Source organism: Dromiciops gliroides, chromosome 6 (genome assembly GCF_019393635.1).
Source record: "Dromiciops gliroides isolate mDroGli1 chromosome 6, mDroGli1.pri, whole genome shotgun sequence".
In the NCBI taxonomy this organism is placed as follows: domain Eukaryota; kingdom Metazoa; phylum Chordata; class Mammalia; order Microbiotheria; family Microbiotheriidae; genus Dromiciops; species Dromiciops gliroides.
In genome coordinates, this window is record NC_057866.1 from 188504942 (window position 1) to 188529637 (window position 24696).

The 24696-nt window shown below is 41.3% G+C and overlaps 1 protein-coding gene across 1 annotated transcript in view; it reads right to left on the minus strand.

Moving 5' to 3' along the window:
• Nucleotides 1–24696, minus strand: part of SH3RF1 (SH3 domain containing ring finger 1) — a 219394-nt gene that overhangs the window by 13068 nt on the left and 181630 nt on the right. The window contains exons 7-11 of the mRNA XM_043972654.1: nucleotides 23898–24049; nucleotides 19108–19278; nucleotides 13771–14030; nucleotides 11197–11546; nucleotides 2806–3149 (exon numbers count right to left, since the gene is read on the minus strand). Coding sequence (XP_043828589.1) covers nucleotides 2806–3149; nucleotides 11197–11546; nucleotides 13771–14030; nucleotides 19108–19278; nucleotides 23898–24049 — 1277 coding nt within the window. The remainder of the gene's footprint in view (nucleotides 1–2805; nucleotides 3150–11196; nucleotides 11547–13770; nucleotides 14031–19107; nucleotides 19279–23897; nucleotides 24050–24696) is intronic.

The window sequence follows — 24696 nt, forward strand, 5'->3', positions numbered from 1 at the left end:
TGAAACCAAGACAAACTCCCCTTGGCCAAATGGGAAAGGCAACAAGAAGAAGCCTGCTCAGCAGCGGGAGGGTTCATCCTTGGAAAGCAAAAGGGATGATAGGAGCATCAAAGTACAAAGTCAGGATAGACTTGTATTGAGTTTCATTAAAAGCATAGTAGATGAGGGAAATAGGCAAAGTTTCTGCCTTCTGGGAAAGAACCATTTGGAAGATAATGTTTCTTTTCCACCATCGTTTTCACAAGGGTCAGACTTACCCCCCCCCCCAACCCCTATCAACAGGACTCATTCTGAACACCATCGAAGACAAATCACTGCCCCTACTTAACAAGCCACACAGATTGTTGGCTTTTTTCCTGCAAGGTCTTTTCTGTAGATTTATGCTCTGGAACAGGAGGCACATAAAACAGCTATTGCCAGTTTTCAGCTTCAGCCCAAGCACACCTATGTGTGGCACAGTGTATAGAGCGCTGGGCCTGGAGTCAGAAAGACCCGAGTTCAAATCCAGCCTCAGATACTTACTAGCTGTGTGACCCTGGGCAAGTCACTTAGCTTATCTGTAAAATGAACTGGAGAAGGAAATGTCAAATCACTCCAGTGTCTTTGCCAAGAAAACCCCAGATGGGGTCATGAAGAGTCAGATAGGACTGAAAAATGACTGAATAACAACAATAAATTCGTAAAGTATTTTGCAGACTTTATGAATATTTTTCTTCTTTGTATTATTCTTGCTTATACTACAAATACTAGTTATTTTTATAAATATACTTTCATAATTCCACAGGCCTGAAAAGAATTTTGAACCAATAAAAGAGGAATACAGAGTTCCCACAGGTGAATTTTACACATATGAGGAATGCATGCCTTATGAAAAAAAGCAGGTACTGAGGAAAAGAAAATTTCACGAGGCAACTCAACAAATGACATTTCAACATATGGTGAGTGTATTTATGTTCCAGTAAATGTTGTGCCTATTTTCAGGGTATGGGAGAATGTTGGCTTCCCCCCTCCACCACCACCACCACCACCATCACCACCACCTCAGGCAACAATAATATTTCATTTTGGAGTTTATATATCCCTAGTAGATGATATTTGTCTTACTAAAAATAATTCATCTCCCAACGTACTCTGATGCAACTAGTGGCTATGTCAAGAGACAACTGTTCGTTCTTGTAGCTATTAATCAAGCCCAGAGCGGTTCCAACAGCCCTCATTTTCTTCTGAGTGTAGTTGAACCGAATCCCTGGGTCAGGAGGAGAAGATAAAATTCTCTGGGAAACCGTGGCAAGTCAACCACATGCTTCTGGCAAAGGAGTAATTGAAACGGAATGTTCTAGGTTGGCAAAAGACTTCAGTGGCTTCCTAAGGAGGAGCTCCTGATGTTTCTCACAGCCCAGCCAAAAGCTATGGCTAACAATCCTAAACATCTCAGATGGATACGGCACCTCCGGGCTGACAGAACATTTCTCTGGATTTGTTTTGCTTGACTTTGCATATTTGTTTTAAAGGGTTGGGTGGTGTTTTGTTTTTGTTTTTTTTCCCATTGAGGAGAAAGGTGGGAGGGAGAGAAAACAAAAGCTTGTTAATTGGGGGAAAAATGGACAAAGCAAAATTTAAAAAACCAAACCACTTCCTGTATCCAAGGCAACTGAGTGGTACGATGAATAGAGCACTGGGTCTGTAGTCAGGAAGATCTGAGTTCAAATCCAGCCTCAGACACTTAACGGCTGTGTGACCCTGGGCACTTTACCTCTGTCTGCCTCAGTTTCCTCAGTTGTATAATGGGGATAATAAATTAGCACCTATCTCCCAGGGTTGTTGTGAGGATCAAATGAGATCATTGTGAAGCATTTAGAACAATGCCTGGTACATTAGGGGTGCTTAATAAATGCTGTTCCCTTTTGGCTTCCCTTCATCATCATGTGAGGTAGAGCCTTCAGCTCTAATTCCCCCTTTTTACAAATTGACACTCAAATTCAGAGAGAGGAAGTTACATGCCTGATGTCACAGAACTGCCAAGTTTAGAGCCCTCCCTCCCCAAACCCCCAAATATTAGCTCCATTAGGGCAAGGATTCTTTCTTCTTTATTTTTTCTTTCTTCTCTTTCCTTTCTTTCTTTCTTCCTCTGTCCCTCCCTCCCTTCCTTCCTTCCTTCCTTTCTTCCTTGGATTGGATATAGTCCCCTGACCTAAGCCAAGTGTTGGTTACACAAAGTCACACTCTCTACCACCAGAATAGGGGAGCTGCTTCTAGATGGAATACAAGGAAACCAATGACAGGAAAGGGGGTGAATGCTCAAAAGTGACAAAATGCATCTGGGTGCAATTTCTGGGGAGGATGTTTAGAGAAAATATCTAAGAAAGGCTAGGATCTGTTCCAGAAATTCTGGAGGAGGAAGAACTGAAAAACAGCAGTGTATCAGCATCAGGTGGTAGTTCAAAGCCCATTTTGGATGCTACTGCTAATGGGGTAAAGACCGTACAAGGTGGATTAATTTCTGAATAAATGCCAGAGTACAGGAGATCTCCCTGTTCATCTGGTATATATTTTGTTCCTTTCTCTTTACAGGCAGCTAAGTGGTGCTGTGCTTGAAGTCAGGAAGACCAGAGTTCAAATCTAGCCTCAGGCACTGACTAGCTGGGATGGTCACTTAACCTCTGCCTCAGTTTCTTCAAATGTAAAAAATGGAAACAATAGTAGCACCTACCTCCCTGGGTCGTTGTGAGGATCAAATGAGAAAATATTTGTAAAGTGCTTAGCACAGTCCCTGGCCCAGTGCCTGGAGTAGCCCCTACAGCTCACCTTTCACAGACAACGGGCCTCGACTCATTCAGGACAGAACCCAAGGAAGAGCAGGGCTGCCTCGGGGGTGGAGCGATGGGAACGACGGCATCCAGGGAGCTCGTCTTCCTGTGAAGTGCCTCCTGAGCCAAGACAGCCGACGTCGGGCTGTCCCCATCCACAGGACAGGACCCAGCCCTGCCGTGACTCCCTCCTGGGGGGACTTCGGGCCCCACGGCCCCTTGCAGGGCCAGCTCCCCTGGGCCCTGGTCCACTTCCAAAGTTGGGGAGGCTGGAGGAGAAACTCGAGGTTTCCGTTTGGTGGAGGCACCGGAAAGCAACTTCAGTAGACCTTTCCTCTCCTTCTGTAACAGACAGACATACTACAATTAGTCTGGCATTATGTTTGCTATTGTAATCAAATCATCATAGGATTACAGATCGAGGAGAGTTAGGCGGTAAAGTGGATAGTGTTGGGCCTAGAATCAAATCTGGCCTCAGACACTGACTAGCTGCATGACCCTGGACAAGTCACTTAACCCTGTTTGCCTCATCTGTAAAATGAGCTGGAGAAGGAAATGGCAAACCACTGCAGTATCTTTGTCAAGAAAACCCCAAATGGGGTCACACAGAGTTGGACGTGACTGAAAGGACTTAAGAACAACAAAAATTATAAAGTGAGAGCTGGAAAAGACCTCAGAGATCATTTGGTCCAATGCCCTCCTTCCTTTTCCAGATGAGGAAAATTACTCCTAAATTTAAGTGACTTCCCAAAGGTAAGATGGGTAGTGTCAGAGGTGGGATTTGAACCCAGGTCCTTTGACTCCAGTTTCCACCTTAACACACTGGCTTTCACAATTTGCTACCCTCTCTCTCTAATTCCTATTCCCTGTATATGTATATTTATTTATTTAGTCATTCATTCATTCATTTGTTTGTTTTGCGGGGCAATGAGGGTTAAGTGACTTGCCCAGGGTCACACAGCTAGTAAGTGTCAAGTGTCTGAGGCTAGATTTGAACTCAGGTCCTCCTGAATCCAGGGCCAGTGCTTTATCCCCTGGGCCACCTAGCTACCCCCCCTGTATATGTATTTTTTTTTTCAGTTTTTTGCCTCTGATCTCTCTCTCTCTCTCTCCACATTTAGTTTAATTTTAAATGTGTCAATTATCAAAGGCCTGATGGTCTTTTTGTGAAATCATCCATGTCCTTTGCTCCTCCTTTCCCCTGATTTTGGCCAATTGGTTACTCATTAGATTCTTATTTCTATGAAGTATGCCTTAATTTAGGCATTATTCAATAAGTCAAGTGTAAAATTCCACATTGGTTTACATGTATTTGATCATATTTGTATTTTTTGCTTCTCATTTGGCCTTTTTGGGATCTATAAATGTGATATTGAAAATTTATGTCTTTCTGAATTGAATTATAACAGAAAAGTGCTTAATATATGTTTGGTAATTAATCTATTGATCATTTACATCCTAGAATACCATCAGTTTTTGAGAATGTTCCACAGATATTTAAAACATGTATATAGGGGGCAGCTAGGTGGCGCAGTGGATAAAGCACCAGCCCTGGATTCAGGAGGACCTGAGTTCAAATCCAATATCCGACACTTGACACTTAGCTGTGTGACCCTGGGCAAGTCCCTTAATCCTACTGCCCTGTAAAAACCAAACAAACAAACAAACGAACAAATAAAAGAAAAAAACCATAAACCAAACCAACATGTTTAGTGCACAAATTTTTTCCATTAAGGTCTCTCCATTTGTCTATCAAATTTAATTTCTTTAACGCTCTGTCCAATGTTCATTAGGTTCTTCCAAAGAGATAGGAGAGGAGAAAGCCGACCAGTCATTGCAGTGGTACTCATTACAGGTTTGGCAAGTTTGGAGGTAGATGTTTTCGGGTTATCAGTGGGTTTCCTTTATCCATGCTCAGTCTATTTCCTATCACTAAGGTGGACACAACAGTTTGCTGTTCTTACTAAACTTTAACAACACTTAACACTGGACTCTACCTAAGAACTTTATCATTCACAGATACTGACACTGATCAGCAAAATATCAAACCAGGACAGGCAACTTGTTGCTTTTACAAGGTCACTGCCTGGATCATATCATTTGTTAATTATTTTTAAGAATACAAACAATAAAAAATAAAATAGTAAAACAACATCATGCATCAACCATAAACTACTTGGATTGAAATTAATGAATGAAATGAAAAACAATAAAACTATTTTCATTTTATAAGTGTCTTTTTAATTAGAGAACTATCAAAACCCAAAACCAGATGATTCAATTTCCTTTCCCACTTTTTTTTTTTTTTTTAAGAAAAAAACTCTTTTATTAGAGGCATTGTGGGGAGTAGAGTGTCCCTCTGAAAGATATTGGCTATGTGCTTCTTGGCACGTATCTCACTGAATAGGCATCCAGGTCACACCTATTGAGGCTCTGTCTCCTTCTTCCTCTATACTATCTCATTTATTGAACTCATTTGTTCTCAAGGGTTCAATGATCATCTCTATAAAAATGGTTCCGAGATTTATTTATCTAGCCTTAACCTCTTTCCTTAGCTCCAGTCCTTTATTACCAGCTGATTTCTGGACACTATGAATTGGATGTGCTCATAAATATAACGCATCTCAAAATCATTATATCCAAAATAGGACTCAATACCCCACCCCACCCCCCAAATCTTCCTTCTTCCCAACTTTCCTCTTACTGTTTTGTTTTGTTTTGCAGAGCAATGAGGGTTAAGTGACTTGCCCAGGGTCACACAGCTAGTAAATGTCAAGTGTCTGAGGCTGGATTTGAACTCAGGTCCTCCTGAATCCAAGGCCAATGCTCTACCCACTGCACCACCTAGTTGCCTCCCTCTTACTGTTAAAGGAAGCGCCATTCTCCCAGTCACTCATGCTTGCAATTCAGGTGTCATCCCCTTTCCTCACTGGCACTTACCTTACATCATTCTATCTATTGTCAAATCTTGTCATTTTATTTTATTTTATTTTATTTATTTATTTTATTTTTATTTTTTGCAGGGCAATGAGGGTTAAGTGACTTGCCCAGGGTCACACAGCTAGTTAAGTGTCAAGTGTCTGAGGCCGGATTTGAACTCAGGTCCTCCTGAATCCAAGGCCAGTGCTTTAGCCACTGCACCACCTAACTGCCCCTTGTCATTTTATTTTAACTTTCTCAACATTTTTTCTATCTATACCCCCTTCTCTCCATTTCCACCACCCTCATACAAGCCCTCATTACTTCCTGGTTAGGCTACTGCAACAGGCTTCTGCATTGTCTTCTTGACTCAAGTCTCTCCCTTCTCCAATACATCATTCAGTTAGCTACCCAAGTAGTTTTTCCTCTACTCAGTAACTCCCTGTGGCTCCCTATGACCTGCAGGATCAAATATATTAGATGTGATTATGCACTTACATAACAATGATGATATTAATAATATCAGGTAGCATTTATATGGTGTTTTTAAGAATTGCAAAGCGTTTTACAAGTATAATCTTGTTTTATCTGCAATGACAACCCTGGGAGCTAGGTGCTGCTATTTCCCTCTTTATACCACGGATGAAAAGGAGGCACAGAGAAGTTACATAACTTGCCCAAGGTCACAAAGTTAGTAATTGTCTGAGACCACAATCAAACTCGGGTCTTAGGTCTATTTTGTATTTTATTTACTTTTGTATCAGGATTATTAATCCATCCAGGAGGCAAGTTCATTGAGGAATGGGCCATATGTCAGTCACGTTTGTGTTCTTCCGGGGACTAGCACAGTGCCAAGCACTTAGTAGGTGCCTTCTGAATGAAAGGTGATTGAATCGAAGTGTTGATCAGCCCAGAGCTGGGAGATCATTCAGCACTTGGATACTCTTCAAGCCACAACACATCCTGCCTTAAGTTGTAGCTATTTGTATACTTGTCTTATCTCTCTCCTTAGACTAGAAGGAAGGGATGTCAGGGGTCAGGATTTACAATGTGGCACTCCCACAGTCCCTGGCACAGAGCTGTGAACACAATGGCTGCTCGGTGTGCTTATGCTAAAGGGACAAATGGACAAATGCTGATTAACTAGCCTAAATGTTAAGGTTAAGGGACTTGCTCAGTATTACACAGCTAGTAAGCCAACTGTGCCACTAGCTGCTTAAGGAAAGGAGGGGCAGCTAGATGGCGCAGTGGATAGAGCACCGGCCCTGGATTCAGGAGAACCTGAGTTCGAATCCAGTCTCAGACACTTGATACTTACTAGCTGTGTGACCCTGGGCAAGTCACTTAACCCCAATTGCCTCACAAAAAAAAAAAAAAAAAAAAAAGAGGCAATGCTGACGAAATCAGGCCACTGGACCCCCACCTATTTTGCCAAAGCCTCCAGTTCTCCTGTGGTGCTGTTCTTGGGGTCTGCAGGGCTTAAAACAGGTGCTGGGGAAGATCCATGTGTAATAGCTGCCTGTGCTCTGAAGTTCACTCACCCCATCAGCTTCCAATGACTCCTTAAATGGGAGTAAAGTCAGCTCTAAGCACCACCCCCCATTCTCCCTAGCACATCACATCCATCAGGAAACTAACACCTCAGTTAAACCCATCTCTTACAAGTTCAGTTCTGGGCCCTTGGAAGTAGCAGCTAGCTGGACGAGATTCAAAGCCCAGAAACTCTACCAGTGACTAAGAAGAGAGATGGCTTGGTGCATCTTCAATGCTTAAACAAATTATACCTGGTTTCCTTTAATAACTTCTAAGGGGACCTGTTATCATTATCAGCCAATATTGAAGGGCTACTGAGTATACAGTATAGGACAAAGCACGTTGCAGAAAACATGTGGTGCTTGTTCTGGAGGGCCCAGGCTTTTAATTCTGCATTCTGATAGTCTCTGCATTATCAGGGCAATGGGCTCGATGGTTCTGGAAACTCAGCTCTTTACAATCCATTAAATGTCTAAGGGGCACCTTTGGTTTTAGGATGTGTGTGTGTGTGTGTGTGTGTGTGTGTGTGTGTATTTTTTCCCCTAAACCCAACACTAGAGAACGTAAAAGGGAGCTGAATTTTAAAAGACTGATCTCTGTTCAAAGCAAATTCTCAACTCTTAGATTACTATCCTTGAGAAAGAGGACAAATCTTTTTTAATGAGCCCTCCTAATTTCAGCTCCTCTGTGGATTTCCCAGGAAATTATTTCTAGATGAAATAATGTTTTTTCAGGCAAGTTTTCTCTTTAGGGGATTTCATGGTGTGACTGGCATCTGAGTTGAAAAGAACTATTAAGGACAGAAAGTAGCAACCGGGCAGGAAGTGCCTTTCATGCATTGAAGAGGAATATTGAATATCAATACAGCAAACTGTCAATTAGCTTGGAGGAAAGGGCAGTGTGAAAACTGAAGTCAGCCCTTGGTAACCTCTCATTTCACCAAGTTCTTGTTCCTCCTTCCCCAACCCAAACTGTTGATAACAGTGTTAGTATGAATGGTGTTTTATGCAGCTGTTGATTTCTCTCTTATTTCCTTCCTTGCTTTCAAGCTAAGTTGAGAAACTAGAAGAAAAATAGGAATCCAGGGCCAGGGACTCCTGTTTCCAGATTGAATAATCAATCACCAATCAACAATTCTCAAAATCGAGTGAAAATGTAATAAATCAAATCCAATTTAATGAATATCTTACTTCTTATAAAATGAGGAGATTGAACTAGATCAAGGGAGGTCCTTGGGGGTCCATGAATTTAAAAAAATTTTATAACCATAATTCAATATAATTGGATCCCTTTGTGATCCTTGGTGTTTTATTTTATTCATGTAAAAACATTGTTCTGGCTTTGCCCGACTGCCCCGGGAAGTCTATGACACAGAAAAAGTAAAGAACCACTCACCCTAAAATACTACTGTGCTGTAAGAAATGAAGAGCACAGTAATTTTAGAAAAACATGGAAAGACTTGCATGAAACAATGAAGAGTGAAGTGAGCAGAACCAAGAGAACACTGTATACAGGAACAACAATATTGTTCAAAGAATGACTGTGAAAGATTGTTATTCTGAGTATTATAAATATTCAAATCAATTACAAAGGAACCATGAAGAAAGATGCTAGCTACCTCCAGATAAAGAACTTATGAATAGAACTAAGCATGGTATGGCTCTACACATACACATACACACACATGCATGCACACACATGTATGTATTTATATGCACTGAGTGTGTAAATGTTTTATATGTGTAAGGTCATATTGTGTATGACATCTGCATATGTGTATATATATGCATGCAAGTGTGTACATACATACATACATATCCGTGTCAACATGGTGGCCTTCTCTGGGTTGAGGTGGGGAGTAAGAGAGGGAGATAGTTCAGAACTTAAATTAATGCAGCAAAAAATATAAATAAAAAATTTAAAACCTCCTTCACCTTTGCTTCTCCCCTGATCTTGATGATCTTTTAAGATGAATTTTTTAAACCTATGTTAAGCCCTGCAGACCCAAGAATAGCACCACAAGGAAACTGGAGGCTTTGGCAGAATAGATAGGGGGTCCAACAGCCTGGTTTTGACATCACTGCCTTTTTTTGTTTTGTTTTGTTTTGTTTTGTGGGGCAATGAGGGTTAAGTGACTTGCCCAGGGTCACACAGCTAGTAAGTGTCAAGTGTCTGAGGCCAGATTTGAACTCAGGTCCTCCTGAATCCAAGGCCAGTGCTCTATTCACTGCGCCACCTAGCTGCCCCCAGCATTGCCTCTTAACATAAAGGATCTGTCTCTTTTCTTAAGGATGATGATCTAAGAATTTAGAATTTGCTAAATTTGAACAGATTGTTGTTTTTAAAAATTCAATTCCCATTTACATTTTCTAGTGTTAGATTTAGGAAAAACCAAACAAACTAACAAAACCATCTTTAGGTTCACCCAGGCCCTAACTTTCCATTCTGTTTATCAAGTATGTGCACTACATGCTCAGCAAGTCACCTTCCGTAGAAATTCTGCTGATCTGACAAACAGCAAGAGTCATCATTGTCACATATAAAATCCAGATTGTCAAGACAAACTCTGTCTGTATGACAGCTGCCAGCAGGGGCATGGGAGGGGCCGTGAGACTCGGCAGGCTGGGCGAACCTTCCTTGGAGAATTAAAGGGGTGAAATATGTCATGAGGACAGGGGGCTTTTTTTAGATGGCAAGGGACAAAGAAGTGGGAGAACTAGAAAGCATTTGGGTGAATGTCTCTGGTAGAGATTTCATGCCAGTTAGAAGTAGACCCTGGGGCAGCTAGGTGGCGCAGTGGATAAAGCACTGGCCCTGGATTCAGGAGGACCTGAGTTCAAACCCAGCCTCAGACACTTATTAGCTGTAAGACCCTAGGCAAGTCACTTAACCCTCATTGCCTTGCAAAAACAAAAACAAAACAAAACAAAAAACAAAAGAAGTGGACCCTGTGGAAGACCCAGAGCGTTGACAGAGGCTGGTCTTCCTTTGTTTTTTTCAAAGATTCTCCATTCCTGGGGTAAGACACTAGAAAACCATCAGCAACAATAGACCTTGAAATGCTTTTTCCAAACCCCTGAAACTAAACTACAACAATAAATCTTCTTTAAAAAGTATTCACGTAGTATGAAACATCAGTCTTGGGAGTTATAGCTTCATGCAGTTAATTATAAATACCAAACCAAAACTGATCTGCTTTATTCATAAACTCTTAATGTTAACCTGGCAATTAAATATTAACTTTTTAATAGGTTGCAAGGTTTATTCCCTCATAAACTACTGTTTACGGGCATACCTAACAATTTAAACAGACCCATGTACATTACCAAGGAACCAGATGGCTGAGAGTTCAATTGTGCCCTGGGGCTGATATGAGTTGGACTATTCTACAGGGGTAAACTTGGGAAATGTTCATTAAGAGTCACTGTAATGATCCAATTTTGCTGTTGTCCCTTCCTTTGTTTGAATTGATCCACCCGATGTCCTGCTCCCATCCAGCGCGCGCACACACACGGATGATCTCATACATACTATCATGTATGTTTAAGTGCTATATTCCCCACCCATCCCCCAAGTAGAATATAAGCTTCTTGAGGAAAGCAACTGTTTTAAATAAACTTAAATAAATGCTTGTTGGAGTGGACTGGATTGGCTTCATGAGGTTAGCTTTCCATTTAAATTTCTTTTAAGACCAAAGATCACCTAGCCCAGGTCCTTCATTTTGTTGATAAGGAAAATGAGTCACGCAATAAGTATGTGGTAGGATCAGAATTTAACCTTACGACCTCTGACAATAAGTCTGAAGTATTTTCCACAGAACAGAAGATAATGAAAAGTGAGCAACAAAAAACGGAAAAGGAAGAGAAATAAGTGACTTGGAGAATCAGTCCTTGACCAAGGGACATTATGAGAGACAGGAAGAGGATGCCGGTCCCACCTTGCTATCTTTGTCTGATTTGGTGACAAGGCCACTTCCACCAGCAGATAATGCGTTCTCGGGAGAAGTAGGGGGTCCAGGGAGGGCCGTCCCTGCCCAGCCACTCAGTTCTGTCTCCAGAGAGGTGGCAGGGATGCTGGGGGAGTTCAAGGAAGCAGTGGCTGCACAGGCCAGTGGCACTGATGGCCGGCCGAGGTTGACGGCAGCAGTGACGTAGGCAGCAGAGTTGGGAACTGGAGGCTGAGGTTGCTGATGGGGTAGGATCATGGCCGCAGGGCCGAGGCAGGCTGAGTTCTGCACCTGGATGGGCGTCACGGCAGCTGTGGGGCGTTCCTGGTTGTGAACGGCAACTAACAGGGGAAGAAGCAGATCAAACTTTTAATTTTCTAATAAACATCACTTACCAGGATAAGTCACTCCATTGTAACAGAACGGGTATGTTTGTGATCCTGTCATGGTAGATAAGGCGCTGTGGTGGGGGGCTCCAAAGAGTCTAGTATTAGTCAAAGACAAGGAAGAGCGTTTGCAGTTAAAGGTCAGTCTTTTAAAGGTCAGATTTTTAATCTGTGCAGGGGCCCTCTGTCCCACTAACATCCAATGCTCTGAAAGACGGATAGGATTTTCATAACATCAGTGCGACAGGGGCAACTTTTTGTGGCATCTTACGAACCAAGAGAGGCAGCATTGTGTTCCAGAGCACTGGGCCTGCAAGTCAAAAAGAACTAGCTCAAATCCAGCTTCAGATAGTCCCATAACCTCTGCTTGCCTCAGTCTGCTCATCTGAAAAACGAGGATAATAGCGTCCCGGAGTTATTGTGAGGGTCAGATGAGATAATATTTGTAAAGTGCTGGGTACACAGTGGGTTCTTAATAAATGCTTATTCTTTCCCCCCTCTTCCTATCTCCACGCTTCATGTAACTCTCTCAAATCCCATCTCTGAGAGGTGCTAAATGTGTAACCTTGGGCCAGTCCTTCCCCTCTTTAAGTCCTGTCAACTCTTTCAAAACACATTTCTGATACTTATTAACTGTGTGATCCCAGGCAAGTCCAACCCTTTCTGAGAAAGTCTCTAAAGTGTAGGTGGCAAGAGTTTCCAGAACAGTGAAATCACCGGTTCCTGATAGACTGCCTAACCAAACGCAAGGTTTTCTGGTTTTTTTCCCTTCCACTTTTCAATATTTTTTTTTTAAACCTTTCATTATTTACTCTTGCCCAACACTTAGGCAATGCAGGGGCACTCAAAAGTTTTGTTTTGCCCCACTGGTGGGACCTAGGACTCTTGGGAGTAGATAAAAAAGTGGGGAGACCAGGAGCAACTAGGTAGTGCAGTGGATAGAGCACAGGTCCTGGATTCAGGAGGACCTGAGTTCAAATCTGGCCTCAGACACTTAACAATTACTAGCTATGTGACCCTGGGCAAGTCACTTAACCCCAATTGCCTCACCAAACAAAAACAAAAACAAAAACAAAAACAAAAACAAACAAAAAAGTGGGGAGACCTATTTTTTTTTTTGGTAATTCATATGTTAGAATAATGAGGGATGGTAGATAGCATCATGGATTGAGAGCCAACCTTGAAGTCAGTAAGATGTGCGTCTATGTCCCACTTCTGATACATATTATATAGGTGATCACTTGATCTCTCTCTGTCATGTTCATAGAAGGGCACAACCATGAATGGGAGAGAGATTTTTTTTCCTCATTTGGGAATTCCCCAGACCAAGGAAGTCACAGGCTTAATCCCTGTCCCCTGTGTTAGAATCCTAGGGTCACTGGACTTGAAGCTAGACAGGACTTTCAAACAATCAACAAGCCTTAATCAAATGATAAGTATGTGCCAGCACCATGTTAAGTGTTGGGGAATATGGAAACAAAGCACCCAAAGTCCCTGTCCTCCAGAAGCTTACATTCTAATGAGACAACATGTAAATAAATAAATGTATATAAGATATATACATAAAAGATGGAAGGTTAACCTTAAGAGGTAATATTTTTATCTTTGTTATATAAAATTTACAAATGAGATAATATTTGTAAATTAGCAGCCTAGTAAGTGACTGGCACATAGTAGGTCCTTGATAAATGGTAACACCCATATTCTGCACCCCACTCCTCTTATCAAGGAAGGCTTTATCCTTTAGAAAATCATCTAGTCTTGCAGATGAAGAAACTGTGGCACAGAGAGATGACGTGACTTGCCCCTGCTTTCACTGTTAGAATATACATCAAGCTTGGGGCTAGGTTCACAGCCAGAGAGTTAGCCAGTGATCAGAAGTTTAGCCCTGATGCCATGCGGCAGGGGCTGGTAAGAACAATGGGACACGGGGTAGAAGCATGCCTGAGCTGCAGCTCACAGCAGTTTGATATTTCCAGGGTCTTGGGTCTGTCAGTCAGGCTGAGTCAGATGGAGAAGCCCGGGTGAGGTGAGGCAGAGGTATGCTCCATCAGCTTGTCTTCTGTCTCTACCTCATAATGCTATTCATGACTTAAAGATCGCAGAGCCTTTTCTAAAGGTCAGATATGGTGGGTGGGAGGGTGTTCTGATGCCTGTCACATGACAGTTCTCTCTTTACCTGTACGGACAGCATTGCGGGCTTGATTTACTGTCATCTGGCCGGTCATGGGCATCAGAACCTTGGCCTGCGGACTTGTCTGGATGTGGGCTGCTGACACCACCACGGTGGGCACCGCGTTGGGGCTCCCTGCTATGCCATTCCCCTGCAGTTTCTGCGAAGGCCCCGTTGCAGTGGAGGGACTGACCATGGTCACCACTCGGCCCGTCTGGCCGGCTGTAGACATGGAGACTTTAGCTTGGGAAGCACTTGTCACAGATCTGTCGGAATAGAGAAATAAACATTCTAATAGTGAGGGAAGGGAGAGAAATGGTGAGGAAGGCCTGCTCACTTAAATAATGGTAGACAGAATCATCTCAAGTGCAAATCTTCACTGGCTCAAGTTAACTCAACTCTGTAAGCATTTACTAAGTATCTTCTGTATGCCAGGCACGGTGCTGAGTACTGTGGTAGAGAGCCAAAGCCTGCCTTCAAAAAGTTTGCATTCCCCTGAGAAGAAACAATATCTACAGAGCTAGGTAAATATAATCTATAAACATATATAGTATATGTGTATATTTATGTAACATATAACCTATATCGTAAATCTATAGGGCATAGATGTGTGTTTATGTAATATATAGTAATTATATAATAACAACGTATAGTGAATTTATTTGTATAATATGTGATCTATAATAGTATGATATATTTATATAATATATAGCAAATATACAACACTATATCATACACACATATGTATATATGTATGTACTATGTACATTTGTGTATATGTGTACACACACACACACACACACACACACTATTTCCAGAGGTTAAGAGGAGAGCTGGAGGAAAAGGAAAGGCTTTGTAGAGTTGGTGGCTGCTGCTGTGTCTCAGAGGGAGCTAAGCAGACATTAGAAAGGTGAATGTAATAAGCATGAGGGATAGACTATGAAAAGACAGAGGAAGACGATGTCATGTTATATTCCATAAAGCGTCCAGATTGGGTAAAGCAGCAGGTGAAGAAGTAAGAGGAAGGGAAAAACCTAAATACAGCATCTACTATGTACTAGGCACTGATCTAAATGGTGTTCACAAATATCTTATTTGATCCTCCCACAACCTGCAGCGGGAGGGGCTATTACTGTCTTCACTTTATAAGAAACTAAAGCAAACAAAGGTTAAGAGACTTGCCCAGGATCACACAGCTAATAAGTGTCTGAGGCTGGATTTGAACTCAGGTTTTCCTCCAAGCCCAGTGGGTTATCCATTGTGCCACAGCTGCCTCCACGTAAATCATCATCACCACTATGGTCACCATCACCAGCGTCGCTGACAGTAAGAAAGGCAGCCTGTTTTAGTGGCTAGAAAGTTGGCCATGAAGTCAGGATGAGCTGGGTTCAAGTCCAGTCTCTGACATATACTGGCTGTGTGACCCCTTAACATGTCAGTGCCCCAGCCCATGCTCTAAGACTTAATTCTCATAGAACAGTCGTTCTTCATCCATATAGGATGTTTCCAAATTGGGAACCGCCCCCCCCCAACACTAATAAACTCACAGGAATAGATTAAAAAAAATAAATTGAATGTCACCCTAGTCAAAGTCCTAGTACACAAGATTACCTTCCAGGTTAATAATTAATAATAACAACAACAAGGAGGAACAGAAGGAGGATGGGGAGAAAAAGGAAGAGGAGAAGGGTTTAAGGAAGGCAGAGAAGGAGAAAAAGAGGGGAACGAAGGAGAAGGAAAAGAGCAAGGAGAGTGAACTAGGCCAAGATTTCTATCCAAATGCCATGGGATGAAGAATGAGTCAATTTAGAAACTGCTTTAGAATTTTTAAAGCACTAACATTCATTATCCCATTCAAACCTTATAACGACCGTTGGAGGTAGGCACTATTTCCATCACTAACCCCATTTTGAAGATGAGGAAACTAAGTGCCCGTAGTAACACAGAGATAGTCATATTCAGATGTGGTACTTTCAACCCAGGCTCCTCCTGACTCTAAGTCTAGGCCACTCTCCAAGCCACCACATTGCCTGTTCTATCCCCTTCAAGACCCAGCCATATGATGTGCTAAGGCTCACTGTCACTTTTACTGACTCTAATAATAACAAGATTACTTCTATTTGCTACATGAAGAATTCTCTGATTTCATCAGTGTTGTATTCTGTAGTGTATAGAGAGACTGGCTTTGTATTAGGAAGACCCGAGTATGAATCCTGACTCAGATACTTACTAGCTATGTGACCGTGGCAGGGCATTTAATGACTCTCAGTCTTGTTTTTCTCATGTGTAAAATAAAGATAATAATAGTATCTATTTCCCAGAGTTGTTGTAGGGATCAAATATGATCACAAATGTAAAGATCTTTGTATGTCTTAAAGCACTAGCTACTATTAATATATAAGTTATACTAATATATTGTATAAGTTAATATAATTGTAATATTAGTTATATAACATATACTATATTATTATATAAGTGTGTTAATGAACATAAGTATATGTTGATATACATGTGTTATTAACCTACAAGTATATGTTAATATCATTTTATATAATTGTATATTATTGGTTTTATATAATTATTATCTAATATTAACATGTTACATTAATATATTAAGTTAACACATTAACTTAATATAGCAACTTAATAACATGTAATACATACAATTGTTTAGAATTATTTATAATATGTATTATGTGATTATTAGAGAATAATATTAACATATTAAGTCAATACATTATATTAATCAATCTATGCCATATGTTAATTATTATGAACTATTATTAATATATTATATTGTTATAGTATATCACCATCTATTAAATTAGTCTAAGTGCTAGCTGACATTATTATTTCTTCAATTCAGGCTAACTGCAACCCACCAGTGCCTTAGTATGTGGTCACTGTTGCAAAAAATACAATCACCTGGTGGCCAACCTTTGGGTGATGAGGTTCTCTCAGCTTAAGAACCTGATATGTGGATTGCAGACAAACACAGCGTTTACCTTTCTCCAGCGTTCTTGCTTTCTATTCCCCTCCATGTATTCTACGACTATACTGTTCTGGAACAAAACATTTTCCAAACAAGACATCTTCCAACTCCAGGCATTACACTGGAGGCCCCTCCATGCCTGGAATGCTTTCCCCATTCACTCTGCCTTTCAATCTTCCCTGGTTTCCTTCAAGACTTAGCTCAAATCCCACTTTCTGGAAGAGGCCTTTCCTGGTCTTTACTTCCTCCCCATAGTGCTAGTACCTGGGCTTTCTGACAGGACTTCCCATTTATCTGGTACTTACTATGCAGGTACCTCGGTGTTTAAATGTTGTCTCCACCCTTCCAGTGCGCATTCCTTGAGGCCAGGGACCATGTTTTTGTCTTTATATCTAGTTCCAGCACTTAGCTCAGTACATGGCATACAGTAAGTGCTTAATAAAAGCTGGATGACTGACTGATCAGACCTTTCAGCCTGTTAGGCCTTACCAGAGTTCATCCTTCTCTGGAATAAACCCATGGTCACTTCCAAGATGAGACGCACCAGAATATGTCTTTAGTGGATGTTAATAATAGAACAATTCACTTTTACTCAACTGAAAAATAGTGAATTCAAAATAATGGTGACCCTGAGGCACTGCACAATGTTGAAGAACATTCTGAACCAAAGAGAGATTAAATCACTAAATCCTTTCTTAGTTTAGGAAATTGCAGTGACTCAAGAAGTTACAGTGATCCCCTAATTCCTGGAATAACAAGTCTGAACTTCTCTGCCTGTCATTCCAGGCCTTCCAAAATTTTCCTCTATGCATGCAGGCTGGAATCCTTCTGTGTATATAGTGTTTCTCCTGATAAAATCTAAGCTCCTTGAGGGCAGGGGTGGTTTTATTTTTGTCTTTGTATCCTTGGCACGTAGTAGGTGCTTAATAAATGTTTATTAAGAATTCTGAAAACAAAAAGATCAACCGTGATTCCTGAGGACTGGTGAGGAATGCTACTGCTTCTCATCTGGCCCTTATTTATAACCTTTCTGTACTGTTGTTCTCCAAATGTTCTCTACTGCTTTTTGTTTGTTTGTTTGTTTTTAAATGGGGCAATAAGGGTTAAGTGACTTGCACAGGGTCACATAGCTAGGAAGTGTCAAGTCTCTGAGATTGGATTTGAACTCAGATCCTCCTGAATCCAGGGCCGGTCCTTTATCCACTGTGTCACCTAGCTGCTCCTTCTCTACTGTTTAAGACTGTCTTCTTGTGACCCTGGAGATCTCTTCCATTCCATCTCAAATTGTATGGTCTGAAGAGTATATAATGTACTCAGGGGATGGACAGTGTCATGCAGTTCTTTTGCATCTCCCACAATGTTTAACCTTATGCCTGGCAGGCCTAGAGTACACACTGAAATACCAGTTAAATGAAATAAATTATCTTTTAATAAAATAAATTATCTTAGTCATAATAACAACAAATTATAGACATATATGAAGTGCTTAAAGAACTGCTGAACAAATTATGGTTAATTGTGTAGAAATTGTGCTGGACTTGGCACAATCAACAAGCATTTATAAGCACCCAATATGTGCTGAAGAATCACTGTACTTAGTGGTGGAAATACAAATAAAAAGAATGAAACCATCTCTACTTTCAAGAAGAATGGGATTCAAATACTCACCCACCATCTTTAATTTCACATCTATGAAAGGGCAGCTAGGTGGCACAGTGGATAAAGCAATGGCCCTCGATTCAGGAGGACCTGAGTTCAAATCTGGCCTCAGACACTTGATACTTACTAGCTGTGTGACCTTGGGCAAGTCACTTAACCCTCATTGCCTCGCAAAAAACCAAAACAAAACAAAACAGATTTCACATCTATGAGCCTCAGATTCCTCACTTATAAAATTTCTGGAGCTTGAACTCAAATGACAACTGAAATAGGACCTATTTAAATTTGCTTATGTGTAAACCAAGGCATGTAATCTGCAAAATAGTCCATTAATGAGGCAAGATCTATGTATCCACAGATAATCTTCAGATACTCAGGTTAAAGGAATCTGGACAGAAACATTAAAACAGAACTTGCATTGTATAAATTGTCAACAGAAAAATGGATCACAGAATCTCTGGTCACGATGGCTGGGTGACCCAGGACAAGTCTCTCAACCTCCCAGTGCTCTAGGTAACTCCCTATGATTAAGTTGTAGAGAAAATGCCCACCTGCACAATGTTTCCTCATTTGGAAGTCCTCTATACCAAATGTGTCATATGGTATAAGTTAGAATATGATGCAGCCAAGTGATCGGGGGAAAAAAAGTCTCATTGTTAAGAACTTTCGAAAACATCGATTTATGATCCCACCTTGTGACTGGTGCCACGTAGTTTCCAGGGAAAACTCCGATTTTGCTTGTGTGCATAGAAGTCCCTTTAAACCAGCCATCCTGACATCGCTCAAACACTAGAAACATCTCCCCTTTTCTCAGCTCCAACTCGTCTTCTTTCCGGGGTGTATATGGATAAATAGCCACATACCTGGGGGAATGGGGGGGGGGGAGAGAAAGAGAGGCTATAAGATTTTTAAAAGAAATACAAAAATAAAAAGAATCCAGCGACTGAAGATAAGCCAATTAAGAAATTTCCATGACCCCTAATTTAAACATTTACAACATCATGTTTTATCCTAAATATATTACATGTGATTTATCAAATCTTCCAATATATGCCAGTCTTTTTTAAAAAATAAGAGAAGATGCAGAAATCATCAAAACATCTACAATTTGGGGAGTCCTGCTAGTGTATTTGGCAACATACATGTGATTCTGAAGCCCCGAGGATGACAAAGTATCATAGAATCAGCTTCCTCACCCCATTTTAGTGACAAAGGGCAAGGTCCATATTTGGGGATGGTTGTCTAGAATTACAAAGACTCAAACCTACTCCAATATCAGAATACAGTAATTCTTTTTTTTTGCAGGCAATAGGGGTTAAGTGACTTGCCCAGGGTCACACAGCTAGTAAGTGTCAAGTGTCTGAGGCCGGATTTGAACTCAGGTACTCCTGAATTCAGGGCCGGTGCTTTAACCACTGCGCCATCTAGCTGCCCCTACAGTAATTCTTTAATGCCTATGAAGGACCTTTCTACAATATTTATCTTTCTGCTTGTGGGCATATTTCTTTTCTCTTTTGAATACTTTAATTTCGGTGTCATATTCTTTTCTGAGAGCAAGAAGCTCTTGTGACATTCTAGACATCTCTAGAGAAAGTTATACTGCCTAGGCTATACATGTTTAAAAAAATCCCTCCTTAAACTTCAGCCATTTAAGCCAATTTAAGCAGAATTGATAGCTTAACTAAAATTATCAAATGCCCCTTTACCTTTGAACATTCACTTTACCAGAATGTGTGACTAATCAGAGTGTAAAACTGCATGGTCTTTGTCATATATGATTTTAAGGTGGCCCCAGTAAAAACACAAGAATAAAAATGAAAATGAAACACGAAGTACTACATTTGATTACAAACAACATGGATAGATTATGAAATGAAAATCCCTAGGATACTCTTGAATTGTTCCTAGAGATGCTGAGTCTCCAGTTTTTGACCAAATGTAGCTACTACTTGATGATATAAACTTTAAATCTCAAAATGGAGCCAGAAAAGCCTGTCAGGTGAAAGAGTTTCCCCCCCTCCCCAGGGCAATGGGGGTTAAGTGACTTGCCCAGGGTCACACAGCTAGTAAGTGTCAAGTGTCTGAGGCCAGATTTGAACTCAGGTCCTCCTGAATCCAGGGCCGGTGCTTTATCCACTGCGCCACCTAGCCGCCCCAGGTGAAAGAGTTTTGATGGCTTGTCTAGGAACCATGAAGAATGCTGAATAACTTCCTGATAAGAATTACTAAACTAGATTTTCCCACTGTTTGAGAAGCTGGCATACCAAAGGGTTCTCTAGTGTTGTGAAAGAATTCATTCAGCCTCTAAGCAGGCCAATCTTGCTTTCAGGGAGTAGTTGTCCCCCTGGGCAAATCTAGCTGCCCCAAAGGTGCTTGTTAGAAATAGACTCTAACTTCAAATGGAGATATGGGGTGTCAGTTACTATCAGGAGGAACAGCATATGGTGGTTGCCAACTCAATGGACAAACATACAGAGACTTTAGTGGCATTTATTTCCTGTATTTTTAAGCTGGTCAAGTTATTGGATCTGAAAAGGAAAGGAGGCACGGATAAGGAATGGATATTGATAAACAAAATAATCCCATGTTGCAAGATTACTTTGCTCACATTTACCTATTTCCCATCAAACTGATACCCACTGATCCTAGTAGTTCTCACAGAATAAAGAGTTCTTTCCCCAGTACTGTGATCTTGGGTTTCCCAAAGCCTAGATTGCTATATGTGTTTCCTTCCAAGACTTGCTTAATCTATGAAGTCCATTGACTGACCACCTTTTCTATTGTTCACTGAGTTTATAGAGATAGAGAAAGAGAGACCAGTCTGGGATGTGTTGTTGCTGGGTAGTGAGACACAGGTCATAGTATCTCTCAGAATTCTTTAGTTAGCACAGCAGTTATTATTTTACAAAGACCAGAGGGGGTGATGGAGTGAGGTTAAAAGAGTTTTCTTTATCATAATCTTTTTTCTATTTAAGGAAGTAGAAGCATGGGAAGATTTACCTAACCCAGGGGGAATAAGGGCTAAACAAATTTAAATGGATTTCTGATGGATGAACTAAGACATCGAAGCATAGTAAGGGGAGAGAGGAGAGGAGAAGAGGGGAGGAAATGGGAAGGGAGCGGGGAGGGGAGAGGTCTTCTAATGAACAAGATATTTAGACTGAGTTAACTAAGGAGATGGAGAGCCTCAGAATAAAGAAGCTCCCACAGGCTATTGCAAATATCATGTTGTTTTGGTAATTACAGCATTATATCATAATTTAGAAGTGGTAATGCCAAATTTCTTATTTTCCTCCTTTTTAAAAAATTATGCTTGGCCCATTTCTCTTATCTTGTGCTAAATCCCTTCTTTCCTATTAATATATATGTATATATGTATACATGCACAGAGCTCATCTTGACTTCTCTTTCTAAAATCTTCTTGTAGATCTTATCAGACTCCTTGATTCATACATGTGGGCACCCCACCCCATGTGTGTATGCATGTATATGTGTCTGGATGCTTATATATATGTACCAACCTATCCATATATATAAATATGTATCTCTGTATGCATATATATGTATGTATCTGTATGTGTCTATCTGTCTGTCCCTCCTATACTCTAGTACCATAGCACCAACTAAGGAATATTTCTCCTCCTAGATGGTCCTTGACACCTCAAACTCAACACATCTAAAATAAAGCAAATTCTCTTTTTTCCCTGCCCAAGCTTGCCTTTCCTTGGGGCAGCTAAGCAGCACAGTAAACAATGCATTGAGCCTGGCATCAGGAAGACCTGAGTTCAAATTCAGTCTCAAATGCTTACTGACTGTGACTGTGGGCAAGTCACTTAACCCGTTTGCCTGTTTCCCCATCATTTTTTTGTAAGGATCAAGTGAAACAATAATTATAAAACACATGGCACACAGGAAACCCTATATAAAACATTAGTTATTATTATTTCCTCCAAACTTTCCCATTTCTGTTCAAACTACCACATCCTTCCAGTTTCCCAGCTTCTCAAACCATCATTCTTTTTTTTTCAAACCATCATTCTTGACTCTGTTCTCTGTCACCCCCATATCCAATCAGTTGCCTAGACTTGTAGACTCCAAAAAATCTCCTACACTTGTCCTTTTTTTTTTCTACTCAAACAACCACCACCTTATTTCAGACTCCCAACACTGCTCACCTGGGCCTTGGTAACCACCTCTACATTGGACTCCCTGCTTACAGTCTCTGCCCTTTCCAGCTCAACTTGTACATAGTTTGCCAAAATAATCTTCCTAGAGCACAGATCTGCCCATGTCACTCCCCCACTCAAAAATCTTGCAGCTAGGTGGTGCAGTGGAAAAAGCACCGGCTCTGGATTCAGGAGGACCTGAGCTCAAATCCAGCCTCAGACACTTGACACTTACTAGCTGTGTGACCCTGGGCAAGTCACTTAACCTGCATTGCCCTGCAAAAAAAAAAAAATCTTCCATGCCTCTCTTAATGTGTTCAGGATAAAATACAAAATTCCCAGTTTGGTATTTAATACGCTTCATAATGATGATGATGATTGATGATGATAGTTAACATTTCTACGGAGCTCACTCTGTGCTAAGCACTTTACAACTATTACCCTGGGAGGTGGGTGGCTATTATTATAATTATTCTCCGCACTGGCCTCCTGGTCATTCCTTATACATGACTCTCCATCCCTGACTCCAGGAGTTTTCACTAGCTGCCCCCATGCCTTCTCCTTCCTCATTTCCACCTTCTGGCTCCATTCAAATCTAAGCCCAAATGCCACCTTCACCAAGAAGCCTTTCCTAGTCCTCCCAAATGCCAGCACCTTCCCTCTGAGATGAGCTTCGATTTATCCTGTATATATCTTGTTTGTGTAGACTGGTCTGCATGTCATTCCCCCCATCAGACTGTAAGTTCTCCAAATGCAAGGACTGTAATAAATGCTGTTAACTTGACTTGTTGACCTGAAGAATCCACAAAATCCGGCGGCAGCCCTAGTCACAACAATTTTGACAATCTACTGTTCCTTAATGTTCAGTCCCTTCCTCCAACTAACTCTCCTGCTTATGGAACAGCTGGATGGGCTATTTCTGAGTCCGTCAGCATCCCAATCTGGTAGGAAATGAAAATGAAGGAGGTGTGTGGGCAGGGAGGTCAGAACCACTAAGCCAACAAAAGGTAGTCCTGACTGAGTGCCTTTATGATAACCTAACCCATTATGGTACTTGACACACAAAGGGTCTCCAGAGAGGTAAGTATCAGACAGACTTGATCACTGCTGATTCCCAATTGGATGCATGATTAGGTGAAACCTTTCAGACATCTTGGACTGCTAGAATCTCGAACCAACTGGGTGATCGGATGTCCACCTGTCTCCCAGCCCCGCACGGCCAAGTCCTCCTCCCATCCCCTTTGCCATCTCCCACACACTCGGGGCCTAACATAAAACAAATATTTCACGGTTTGCTGGCCACGACGGCCACTTACACACTGGGTCGAGTCTGGGGCCGTAAATGTGCAATTTGTTCAACAGATCCCGCAGGTCTCTGTCCGACTCCGGAAGCCGCAGCAGCTGAAGATGTTGAGGCGATGACAGTGGCAGCCAGCAGAGGGGGTGGGGGCAGAGGAGGATTTATATTCTAGTATTGGGGAGGAAATACAGAGAAATCAAATTATTGGGGATGGACGAATGAGTGGGGGGAAAAGGAACTGCAAATGGTGTGAGGGAGATATTTTAATGTAGCCCCCCCTCACAGTGCTGAACCATGGGGCTGCTTCCTGGGAAGGGCTGACTGTACAATCCCCATTTTTTGTTGGTCTCTTTTTTCCTTCTCCTTTAAGCCCCAGATGCCTTTTTAGCAAACAGGTAAGTAATCTCACTTCAGCAAGGGAAGGAGGAAAAAAAATGAAAGAGTTACAGGCAATTTTGAAGGTAAATAGCATTTTCAAGTAAGCCCTTGGAGCAGAATCCAACCACCTTCCAAACGGGCAGCTCTAATATCCCACTGCTTGATAGGACTTAATCCGTGATTGTTTCTGTAACCTGAAAAATTCCCTTTGATGCCTACTCTACAATGAGCATAAATAATAGCAGGCCACAGCCACTGAGCTATTGTTGCCACTTCTGATTATTTTTAACTTTGCCAGCTTTTGAAAACCAGCCCTATCAAGGTTGGTAATCTTTAACAAGTATACCAGTGAAAAGCTGCTGGTTCCTTTATGGGCACAGCCTAATGGGGGCCGGCCTGCAGGATTCCATTCCTTTTGAAAATCAATGGGGCAATTG